This window comes from Nyctibius grandis, chromosome 4 (assembly GCF_013368605.1).
Source record: "Nyctibius grandis isolate bNycGra1 chromosome 4, bNycGra1.pri, whole genome shotgun sequence".
Lineage (NCBI taxonomy): Eukaryota > Metazoa > Chordata > Aves > Nyctibiiformes > Nyctibiidae > Nyctibius > Nyctibius grandis.
Genome location: NC_090661.1, coordinates 54,795,399 through 54,807,531, shown reverse-complemented (window position 1 = coordinate 54,807,531; position 12,133 = coordinate 54,795,399). Strand labels below are relative to the sequence as shown.

Below are 12,133 nucleotides of genomic sequence, written 5' to 3'. Positions count from 1 at the left end.
ACTATATGCCAGTTATCAACAGATTACAGTGAAGATTTTCTGGCAAGTGTGCACTTCTCTAAAATTCTTAGTCACATCAACAAAGTGCAAAACCTCGTGGCAAAAGTTTACCAAAAAGAAAGGTAAATAATTGTAATTATTTATTTTACCCAATATCAGGATATTCAGAAAATTAATGAGGATAGGGTTCTGATTTTGGATGTAAAAAGCACTAGGAGAAGATAATTTTGTGAATGCAGTGGTGGAAGAAATAAAAGCTATTTTCTGGAAGACTGCTCAGAACTCAAAGATTTGCAGAACCAGATGTCAGCTGAATGCTCCTGTCTCTAGAGCTGTTAAAGCCTAACCATGCTGATCTGGGAGATGGTAAGCCCAGCCTGTTGTTGGCCAGTCCTGTCAAAGCCACTGGTTTACGAAAATCTGTTGTTGGGGCTTCTGTCTTGGAGGTACTTTTCCTTATTTGTTCATTGTTCATTCCCACCAGGGAATGAACAGTGTCTGGGAAATCAAGTTCTTCAGCTGTGTTGGAACGATAACTAATAAAGGTTCTGATCTTCTGTCAGCCCTTTTTCTTCTCCAGGCCATGGTGTTCAGAAATAGGAAGAGAATTTTTTTGTTGCCCTAAATTGTGTGGTTAACCACTGTGGTGGCTTCAAAGTTAATGCAAAGCAATCTGGAAAGTGCATCATGTCGTTAACAAGTCGACTTTGATTTCCCTTAGGAGAGATCCTTGCCAGAGCTGTGCACAGTGTAGACCAGCAGCGTGGATGGTCCCCTTGGATAGCTAGTGATCTGCCTGTCCATTGTTCTTCCAACTCTTGAAGTCATGCTGGGTACTCTCCTCATAGAGAAGAATTAAAGAACATAAGCTGAACATCTGAATGCTACGCAGATGATATTGGGTGAAGGCAGTTTTGTAGGTATTAACCAAGGAGGTTTACTGGCTGTTGCATCATGCACAACATTTATGGCAATATGGAGAAGTATCTGAACAAGTCTCTAAGACAGACTGATAGCATTTGAGCTATTACTGATCTCCAGCACTGTCAGGAGCTTGTTTTTGGAGAAAAATGTGTGAATATGCCTGTATGTTTAATTCCTGTGGTGTAATGCTCTCAGTATACTGAAAGAATCCCATAGTGTACATTTGGGTTAAGGGTTATGCAGGTTTTGTTTCTGTCTTTCTATTATTATTATTAATTTTTACTCCCCATATTGTATACTTAGTTCTCTTCCTTTCCTGAGCTTTCTATTTATGTTAACCCTCTTGTCTCTTTGATTTCTCTAGTCTTTCTGCTTGTCCTGAAAGGTAATGCATGGATCTTTCTGCCTATAAAGAACTTAAGAGTCAAATGTCCTATATATAGGAGTGAAAATATGAAGGAAGGCTATGCAACGAATCCTTCCCTGTGTCAAAAGTGTAGAAATACCTAGCTTAAAATACACTGGTCAATGAATGAGTATCTTAGTCTTCAAACAGCTGTTATATTTGATAAATGGAATGAATAGTGTTAGAAGTACAAAACAGTTTTAAAAATACAAAAAAAAAAAAAAGGTGGGTTTTTTTTGAGAATGAGTGCAAACCAAAAGGTACAAACTCAAATAGCACTTTCAAACTTGGATCTAAACATACTCTGAACAACAGATGTCAGATCTGGCTGGCTGATCTGCCTTGTACACTTTGAAGTAGGGTTAGGTCAGAAGCATGCAGGAGAAATCTGCTTTGTCCTACAGATGCGAAATTTCAGATTTTCGAGAACCTGTACTTGGACCCAGCAGGAGCACTAAGAGGCTGGAAGCTGGCAGTTATTCCCAGAAACTTTGCTCATGAATCATCTTTGTGGACTGAAGACAGATAAAGCCCACAGGACAATAGTTCACGTCCGTCCCCAACCGACTGTAGTCACAGTAACATTATTGATCTCTACTTCAGTTTTTATCAAGCAGCTAAATAAAGCATGTATGTTCTGTTGTTACTTGGTCTGTGCTGAGAGGTAGAATGATCTCCTGGGCAGTGAAGCAGACTGGAAATGATCCGTTCTGTGGTTTCAGGCAAATGCTAGACCTTTGGAGACTTCTTTGATCATGTTAACTGTATTTTAAATAAACTGCATCACAGTCCTAATCTTCCTGGGAAATATCTAGTTGAACTTTTCATAGAAAGGAGCTATGACATAGTGGAGTACATGAAGAGGAAAAATTTTGATTTCTGGAGAATCTCAGAAGACACAAGCAGACTTTGTCTTGCTGCCAACAAGAGCAAGTGTTAGGCAATAGAATTCTGAAAGGTTGAGTAGGGCCAGATAAAGTAAGTTGCAGTGTTTAAAGCCAACTGAATATTGCAAGAACATAAGGAATGTCCTACTGAGTCAAACCAATGAGACCAGAAGTTCATGCAGCACTTAAGATGCAGGCTTGCCGTGGTTTACAGAGTGGCAGAATGATGTCCACTTTGTTCTCAGTGGCGTTCCTGGTGATGCCTGGTGTTTTGTAGGCTGCCACTGCATAATGCAGCAAGGATTTCAGGGAAATGTCTGTGATTTCCTATCTGACATCCTGTGTAGAACAGGGTATCAAATGTAAACCAGTTAAGTCTTCTGTAGAGCAAATAACTTGTGTAACAAGTTCATGGTATCCAAAAAGCATCCAGTCTTGTTTTGGAGACATCAAGACTTAAAGAATCCACTGCCTCTTTGGTATTTGACCAAATAGTTAATTGTAGAGGGGTTTTTTGGAGGAGAATGGTCATGTAATGAGCCAGAAGTATGAGAGTATGGAGTGAGGGCCTAGCTGCATGACAAGATTCATGTAGCTAGTGTCAACAAGCCGACCTTGGAGAGATGAGGAAAAACAGTAGCTGAGCAAACAAGAATTGAGGGAGTAGCCGGTGGGAGTTGAACACGGAGGCGAAGAAACAAGAACTGATGGAGCCAATTAAGAAAAGACCAGTGGCAGAGCAGTGACCAATCAACACATCAAAGAAGAGTATGTTTAGTATTATTAACCAGTAGCAATGCACATGCTTACAGCCAGGGAAAGTACAAAATGTATAAAAGGGACAGCTTATGCTTAATAAAGCATCTTCACTTTGATTCACATTGGACTCTGTGGAGGCGTGTTCCTTCTCCTCAGTTAATTATCCTGATAGCTTTTAAAAAGATATAATTTCTTATATAAATTTATTTGTTGCAGATCTCCAGCTTTCTGTTCTTATTTTCTCTACTATTCTATTTGTAAATGCTGTTTTCTTTACATGAAATTTAATTTCCAAAACATAAAGCCAGTATTTTGTTAGTTCTGCCAATTACTAGGCCAGAGAGAGAGTGTTGACTGTCCAGGTCTCTTAACTCATGTTTTCTGTGCAGAAATAGCAGCTAGCATTCCTCTTCTTGGGTCCATATTTTGCCAGTTCTTGGTGTTTCTGCCCATATGGAGTACAGGACTCTTGGAATTTGTCCCAGCTGATCTTAGGAAGTCTCCTTCTCACCTCTCTGCTAAGGACCTGGCTTTTGGAACATCATAGTGTAATCTTGTATGCAAATTTCCAGGTTTTTCTCTTAGGGTGTGTCAAGGTTTAAAGCTGGGCTGGCTCTTAAAGGGAGGGGAGATGCTCTCTGTTAACCCTTTCCTTCCCCCAGAAGAGGGAAGGAAAAGAAAAAAGGGAGAGAGACTTATGGGTTGGAAAGTTAAAACAGTTTTAATGAACAATAACAATGAAAGAGAGTATAATAATAATGGAAATAATTAAATATATACAAATATACACAAAAACAAGATGGAGCTCCCCCGATGTCGGTCACATCACCCCCAGCACTGCAGGGCAGGCTCCGAGAAGGCCCAGACTGGGCCCAGCGATGGACGGGAACTGGATTCAGGAACACACGGATCGGGATCGGGGGCAGCAGGAAAACTGTACCGGCCATAGAAGAAAAGAGAGCGACCCTTGTGATCCCTCAGCTTCAAACTGAGAATGACGTGTATGGGATGCAATACTTCATTGGTCAATTTTGGGTCACCTGTCCCATCCGCTCCTCCCCAGAGATGTGACCCTTCTGCGGCTCTTCACTTGTAGATAGTGAGGAATTTAGCAGTGACCTTGGTTTCTATAGGAATAAGTGTAAGCAAGAGCCTTTCTGCATACCATTCATGCTGTTAGCTTACTAATAACTATAAACTTTGAGTGTTATCAATCCTAGAAGTGGACGCTGTCTGAAAACATGTAGTCAGCTTCAGAAAGTACAGTTACTTAGAAGAGACTTAAATGAAAGGAAAAATCACTGAAAGGAAAATTGGTTCTGTCCTAGTCCAAACCAGGACAGGGTCACACCAGGCCAGGCAGGCTGTACCCTGCCACTGTCTTCTGCCTTCCTTTGGCACATAGTCACAAGCCCAGTGTCCTCACAGATGCCTCTGGCGTTCCATGAGCTATTCAGATGGATGTGATGAGGCCAAAGGGGGCAACCCTTTGTTTTAGTACTGTTGTGTACTAATTCTGGATCTACTGATTTTTAAGAGTTCTCTCCAGTTATTAACATCCTTGAAAAATCCAATTTAAATGCATGATTTTCATTCTTTCCAGAGAACAAACATAGTTACTGAACACTCCTTTAACTGTATCACAAACATTTTTCTTACCTCTGGATAGTAATGAACTGATGAGATTGCTAGAATTTTTTCATTATCTTTTTTCATTATCTTTATCCTAGTAACTCCCGATCTCCATGGATTTCTCTAATTTATTTCATTTTTCTTACCCATTTGTTGTAGTGCTCACAACATACAGCAATTTCTGTTAATGTTTTAAACTGTAGCCTACAGGTTTAGAAACTTTCCGGAATTTTATGTAGTTTTCGACTCCCTCTGGTGGTCTGGCAATGTAGTTGGCAAGTTGTTTAACTGCTAAGGCTGATGGTAACAAGGAAAATGCTTGAGTGCGGTATGATACTGTAGATGCTCCAAATCCAACCATCATTGTTTGTCCCAGATGCATTTAAGTAACAACGGGGAAAATATTGATGTTTATTAATAACAAATAATTTTTATTACCAATGAGTAGCTAGGAACATAGGCAAAAAAAAAAAGATGAAAAAGTCAAAATTCAAAGCTTTTCTTCTATGTAACAATTGAATTTATTTAAAGGGATTGAACTTAGGAACTGAAGAAGAGAGGTAACTCAACTGCTGCACTCTGCTGTAGCAGTAAATTCAATGTGAGAAATGCTTAATCTTCATTGTCTCTTAAGTGGTCACAGAAGTGCAGTTTGAAACAGCAATTATGTGAAGACAGTGATTCCTGTGTAGACAGAAACTGATCTGGGAATAAATCCCAAGTATGATTTTAGCCAATAATGTAATGCAATCAACCAATTGTACTACAGAGAGAAGAGCTGCCACTATTGCTTTTCTAGCTGAAGTGACTTCATTCAGATTTAAGAAAAGGTTCATATTTACTAAAATCTAGTTTTCTGATTTCCTAACATGTAATAGGTATCTTATTTTTACCCTTAAGAAATAGTTTAAAATGGTACATGGGTTATTTTCTGCTCTGGATAGAACAAAAGGAACTGAAAAGCAGTGGGCTAATTAAAGTGTAGGAAGCTTGCATCTTTCTAAAAATACCTAATGATTATTTTTTAAATCTACACACTTTTTGCATAAACAAGTCAAAAGAAAAGGAAAATGTCTTTGCCACTGGGGTTCAGTTTGTCCGGGAAGATTTTCTTTTTTTTTAAATTCAAGTGAGAGATTAAGCTACAGTCTGGAGCACATCGAGAATTTAGCTGAACTGTGTCTATCAGCTTTGTTATTGTGCAAAGACAGTGCAGAGACCCTCTTTACCTGCTGCCCTAAGAGCATCACTGGGTGGGACAACAGTTTGAAATACAGCAGCAGAGGCTTACAGTGAGTGTAACACAATAGAATGATTAGACCTTACTTTGGCTCTTCCCTGAACTTAAAAGTAGCCAAAGCATTTCTTTGAAATCCTTAGACCTTTGAACAAGGCTAAAAAATTTTACACTAGCACAATAAATGTGAGAAACAGCAAACTATGGTATTTTTCTTCACATTTTGCTTCCTGTTAGTTACTACATGTCAATATAGGATAGCAACTTTACAGACAATATAGCTCTGTAAAAATACTGTTGTGGAACAAGTAGCAATTCAGAGATAAATACATCTATTCAGCCCATAAACACCAGTGAAGGGCTTTTTTGAATTCCATGAGGTGACCTTTTTTTCATGGTGTGGGGTTTTTTTTTTTTGGTATGTGGAAATATATGCATTTGTGACACGGATGATATTTCCAGAAACAGTGTGACAGGTTTAAAATGCAGTATAAAACATTGAGCTGAAACAATATGATTTTAATATATATTACCTGTTAAGTGATAACTCTTTGTTGCCCTTTCATTGGCAATGCCAGTTCCCATTTAGCATGAATGGGCTTGGAAAGGATCTCTTTTGGAGTCTGAATTTTATCTTTTGCAGCACAATTAATAATTAAACTTCAGATTCAGCCTGTGAATAGCAATGACTGTTAGCCTGTCCTTTATTAAAGACTAAGGATTAACATCAAAGGATTTCATACAACAGTGAAAAATAAGTATTTGCCTGACTGTACAGGCATACATTCCCTTTTAAGTACCAGTTGTACTGCCTGTTATTTGACAAGTGCAGTAGGAAATGAATCAGTTTGAAAGCCACAAACTACAAAATCAAAGACCCATTGTGAAGAAAAAAAAAATGCTTTCTGGGTTCCTAGGTTTTTCTGAATTGTTTTGTGTACGATTTTAACTTTCAAATAGCAGTAAGGGCTTAACGACTTACAAAATAATGTACATTCATAGATGTAACTACTTTAAGAAAACAAGCTCATCTAAGTACAAAACCTTGAAAGGTTGGAATACTTTGATAAAGCATATTTCACTTTTACATATGACTATTCCTTGCTATGAAGCGGGGGTGGCAGGTTTTATAACGTGCGTGATATCAAACTGTTGATTTTGTGGATTCTGTTCAGTTTCTCTTTACTTTCCTTCAAAGTGCATTTTGATACTCTCAAAAAGGAACCAAGTGTCACTGTGAAATTATTTTTTCTAACAATTTTCATATGGGCTGCTCTAAATTTTATAGGGATTACTGGCTTCAGTAGGAATAGAGAACTCTGCAGTTACCTCATTTCACTAACAGTGTTATGCTAACTGAAAAAAGAGACTTCAATTCCAGTAAAATTTTTGCTTCTATAATGCTTATGAGTTGTGCTCTTCACTGTAGACAAATTACTTCTCACATTAACGTATTTTGGCCTAAAAATTTTTTGCACTTCACATTTGAGAAAGAGAAAATTGTTTAGAAATTGTTGTGGACAATGACTCTGCCAATGCCCATAGGAATGTCATGTTTACGTTTAAGTGATATATTTATGTAACAGCACATAAAGGTGACTCGTGATAGTCTTGTTCACCAAGAGCTTGAAGATCGTAATTCACAGGGTTTGGGGAATAACATACGTTGTTCTTAACAGTTATGAAACAATGATTGACTTGTCTCAGGCTGGTAATGATACATTTGCCCAAGTTTGACTTCTGAGTTTTTGATCTTGACATTTCTGAAGACTAAAATGCGCTGGATTCAGAGGAGTGCAATGCATGGAACAGCAATAATAGCATCCAGCCCGTATTTTGAATCTTCAAACCAGCAGACAGATAGTCATCCTCACAAACTCAACCAAATACCTCTTGGCCTCACTGACTTCTCCTTTCTTGGGGATAAAGAGCATTAATTGCACAAGTCTGCACTACAACCCAAGGATGTGGAGCAAGACATTTAAATTATTTAAATTCGTATTGTGTCTAATGTAGCAGATTGTATCTCTGCAAAACCTGTTCTTTCTGTCAATGGGCTGTATCCTTATTTAGTGAAATGTAAATAGCAATTTGTGAGATTTTTCTTCAATGCAGTCTTGGTCTTTTTGCTTGTTTTTCAGTGCAAAATCAGTCATGGCAGTTGTCTTCTGAGGTGTGTGTAAGTTTGTGGAACTGGTGTGTCACATATATGTGATGTAGTGTTTGGCAAAGATATGTGATTGTTATTGAAATTGTTTCAGCTAGTATTTTTATTCCATCCCAATGCTGCAAATGTATTTATAGGGAATAATCTACGTACAGTGCAGATCTTTGCTATACAGGCGCTGCTCTGCGCGCTGCGGTGTAACTAAGGAGCAGGTGAGTACTGAGCTGGTGGGCCACGCTGAGGTCCACCTTTCTGTCTGACAAGATGTGGAAGACCGCAGAGAAGCGTGGTGTGAGGTACATGATAGACAAGACTAAACAGAGCGTGCCTTTGAATGGATTGAGAACCCTAGAGGGAGGGCGGATGAGAGGTTTCAAGGTGGGGGAAGAGGCGAATGTTAATGGACAGGTACTAATTTTGTGTTGCATTTTGTGGAAGTGGAAAAGTATAGCAGACAGGCCCATGGTGTATGTTCATCCCCAGCCTGTGGAAGGAGAGTAGGTGACTTTCCCTTTTTTTTTATTTTTCCCCCATGTGTAATTGGGCAAACGTTTCAAAGGAGCCGTTCCTCCCGGGGGCCGCAGGGGCCCGGCTGTACCGGCCCTGCTACCAGCGCACCTCGTTCGGCAGCCTCCCTTCTCCCTCCCTCTCCCCTGGGTGTCCAGGGGGGCCCCCGGCCCCGGCCCCCGCCGCCTCGCTCCCCGGGCAGGCTCCGGGCCGCCCCCGGCCCCGCCCCGCCCCGTGCTGCCCCGCCGCTGCCCGCCAGGTGGCGCCGCTCCCGCCGCTCGGCCGCCAGCGGGGCGCGGGCCGCAGCCCCCAAGTTCCGCCGCTCCAGCCGCCGCTGCCGCCGCCCAGGCGCCCGGTGCTGCCGCTGTCCTTTCCCCGCCCGCTCCTGCCGCGGCGGCCCCTTCCCCTTCCCCCGCCGGGGCCCATCGGCCCGGCCCGGCCATGGCCACCAAGAAGGCGGGCTCGCGGCTGGAGACAGAGATCGAGCGGTGCCGCTCGGAGTGCCAGTGGGAGCGGATCCCCGAGCTCGTCAAGCAGCTCTCGGCCAAGCTCATCGCTAACGGTGCGGAGCCGGGCGGCGCAGGGCGGGAGGCGGCAGGCCGCGGCGGAGGGCCGGCGGGGGGCGGCCGGCCGGCGGGGGCTCCTGGAAGCCGGGCCCGGCAGGTGCAGCCGGGCGGGCCGGCGTGAGGGGCCTGCGGGCCGCCCCCCGCGGTGCTCGGGGAGGCGGCGGGGCGGGGGGGCCGCTGGAGGGGCGGGGAGCGGGTCGGGGCGGCCCCCCCGGAGCAGGAGCCCCGAGGAGGGCGGTGCGGAGGCGGGTGCCGCCGAGGGCCTGACCCCGGCGTACGGGCCCCTCGGGCGGTGCGCCGGGGCGCGCAGCCCCTGCCTGAGCCCCGCTCTGAAGCCGGAGGGAGGCCGCGTTCCGTCTCGCCGGCAGTGGGGCCCTGTGGATTTACGTCCTGAAGTGCTGAGCGGTCTGACGGTTTATCATGAGCGTTGCAGTTTTGCAGGCACACATACTGACAGCGTGCATAAAGCCCTAAATGCCCTTCTGCCTCCTGTGTGCAGCCGGGTTATCTGTACACAGCATGTCGTGTGAAAGCTTCTGTCCTTTTTCTTAAAAACTCACCTCAGCAATATAGTGCAGCTTCATTTATTTTCTTGTAAAAGCTGTGAATGGTTTGCATGGTCTCTTATTTCTTATACCACAAACTTTTAAATGTTTAGGTGAAGGAGATGAAAAGCAGTGCTTCATTCTGAGGTATTGCAGTGCCTAATGAACAAGGGAGATGCAGGGAAGTTCTTCTCAGCATGGGTGCCTTCATTCTGTGTGTGAGAAAAGACATGGGGATAGTGTCTGCCTCTGTGGGCTCACTCATCTGTCTGAGGTGGACCTGGAGGTATTTTTAGAGGGAAGTACAGTCTGCAGAGACAGAACTTGGAGTGAAGTCAGAGGTGATAACATAGAGAGAGGATGAGGCATAAGGTTGGCGTCACTGGGAGTGTGCTGTGAAGGCAGTGATAGCTTTGCACGTTTAGGCAGGGGAGAAAACAGCATGATTCAGGTCTATAGAAATAGAAATAAAAGAGAAAAAGCCTGAATCAAAGTAAAGAGAAGAGAGAGAATTTAAGAATAGGTGTATGGGTAGCAGATAACCTTACATGTGTTGGCCTTAAAAACAACTGGGTGATGATTCTGAAACACACTGGTATTATACTAACTAAAAATAAACACAAGTGAAAAGGAGGAAGGTGTTACGTTTAGTTTAAGGACGTGCTTCATTGAGTTATAGACTATGGACTAGTTAGAGATGAGTTCAAGCAAAGGCAAATATTTTTTGGCTGTCTGGTTGAGAAGAATGTTCTTCATAGTTTTAAGATGTAGTAAGGTACTTCAGACAGGTAGGTAGAGCTAGGCAGAAGACGTTACTGACAGTTTGACTTAAATTTCTCTGACCTGGGTACTTTTTACCTAACTGAAGCACATCAGAGAAGATTATGCAGTCTGCATATCTTTACACTTCAGTGATTTTCCTATTATGGAATCTTCTCGATTCTGTACCAGTCAAAATACAAATTATTGGAGCATTTCCTTATCTTTAAAACAGGGGAACGTATCATATGTAGATTTTGTCTTTCTGACAGCACAGGAATGGTTAAATCAATGTCCACGTCTTCCAAGGTCTAGCTAACTGAGAACATCATCAACAGTCAGTAAGGTACGTGATCCTAAGGGACTCTTCTTTTGTAGTGAAGTAAGACAGGAAGAGGGTAATTTATTTAATGAAATACATGCCCCTGCTGTTGAGAGTGTCTAAAACTGTAAGTTTGTGTTCTCGATTTTGGTGTACCTAACAGGTTGCAGGCCAAGGTTATCAGCTAGTGAGACTACGAAGGAGAGACAGTGCCTCTGTTCCACCCATAAAGACAGATATGAGCTGAAAGATGCTCCGATCCGTATCCCTGTTGTTAGTTAATCTGAAGCAAATAATTTAAGAAAAAGTACGCAGAACTTCACTGCTTCCTTGTGTAGTAATGTTCAGTTTTACAAATCAGCTAGGGAATGGGTAACAAAAGGTGGTTTTTGGCAGAATGTGGAACAGTATGTCATAGGAATGATTTAAAAGCGTGAGAGAAGGAAAAAGAGGGGAGAGGATCTTCATTCTGTCCATATATTGGTGTGTAGGGAATTGGCTCTCACTCTTGAATGCTGGAGCATTTTAACTGAGAATATCAGCATTGCTAGGAATAGTTTATTGCTCTTTGAACACAGATGGGACGGGATACTTTGGGGACACCCTCTTGTAATCTCTTCAGTCTTGCACTATTGCAAAAGAATAGACTGTTACTTTACCAGGACTTAATTAGACATCCTGTTTGGAAATGGGGATTGGAGAGCTTGACAGAAATTTGAATAGGTCGGATTATTGTTTGGGCTGTCTTGTATTGATTTAGTATTTCCTGTTATCAACTTCCCATCCATTGAAGCTTGCAACCCAAACTGGATGACGGAAGAAATAGCAATGACAGCTCCCAGGACGAAGGTCTGTGTGGATACATAAGGCAATAGTATATACCTCTGGAGAAGTGCAGCACTTGAGAGGTGCAGTATTTTGAGTGGACTGGTTTATTGTATTGTTTATGCTGTTTTATTCTGCTGATGGATCCTGTCTACTCCCTCATAGAATTCGGCGTCTGTACAAAACCTGCCAGTGGATCAAATATAAATGACAGTTTATGTAGGATTTTGGATGCACAAAAATGGCACTTACTAGGACCAATTTCTGTATCTGATGGATTCTATTTGAAAGGCTTTGTGAGCTTACTGAGCTTTAAGATAAAGAGGGAAGAGAAATGTTAATGAATTGGTCACTGCCTTTGCTATTCTATAATAGTCACAATCTGGATCATGGAAAATATGTGCTCTGTGTCAAGCCTGTGACTTGCATTGCTTTTCACAAAGGATAGGTGAAAGAAGGGTATTTAACCTAACTCAGCATTGTTAGGCACTTATCCAGTTTGTATTACATTTCTCTCCGTCAGAACCAGGACTCAGTAGCAGTAATAAGATTCGTGCCATGTAACACAGATCTCTGTTTGAGCTCTTGCTTCATCAG

General features: G+C 42.3%; 1 protein-coding gene across 2 annotated transcripts in view; it reads left to right on the top strand.

The window, feature by feature from the left end:
* Nucleotides 1-8,837: 8,837 nt before the first annotated feature.
* The window catches only part of TTC7B (tetratricopeptide repeat domain 7B), a 149,767-nt gene continuing 146,471 nt past the window's right edge, over nucleotides 8,838-12,133 (top strand). For both annotated transcript variants that reach the window (XM_068398038.1, XM_068398037.1), the window contains exon 1: nucleotides 8,838-9,081. In XM_068398038.1, coding sequence (XP_068254139.1) covers nucleotides 8,961-9,081 — 121 coding nt within the window. In that variant the 5' untranslated portion in view covers nucleotides 8,838-8,960. The remainder of the gene's footprint in view (nucleotides 9,082-12,133) is intronic.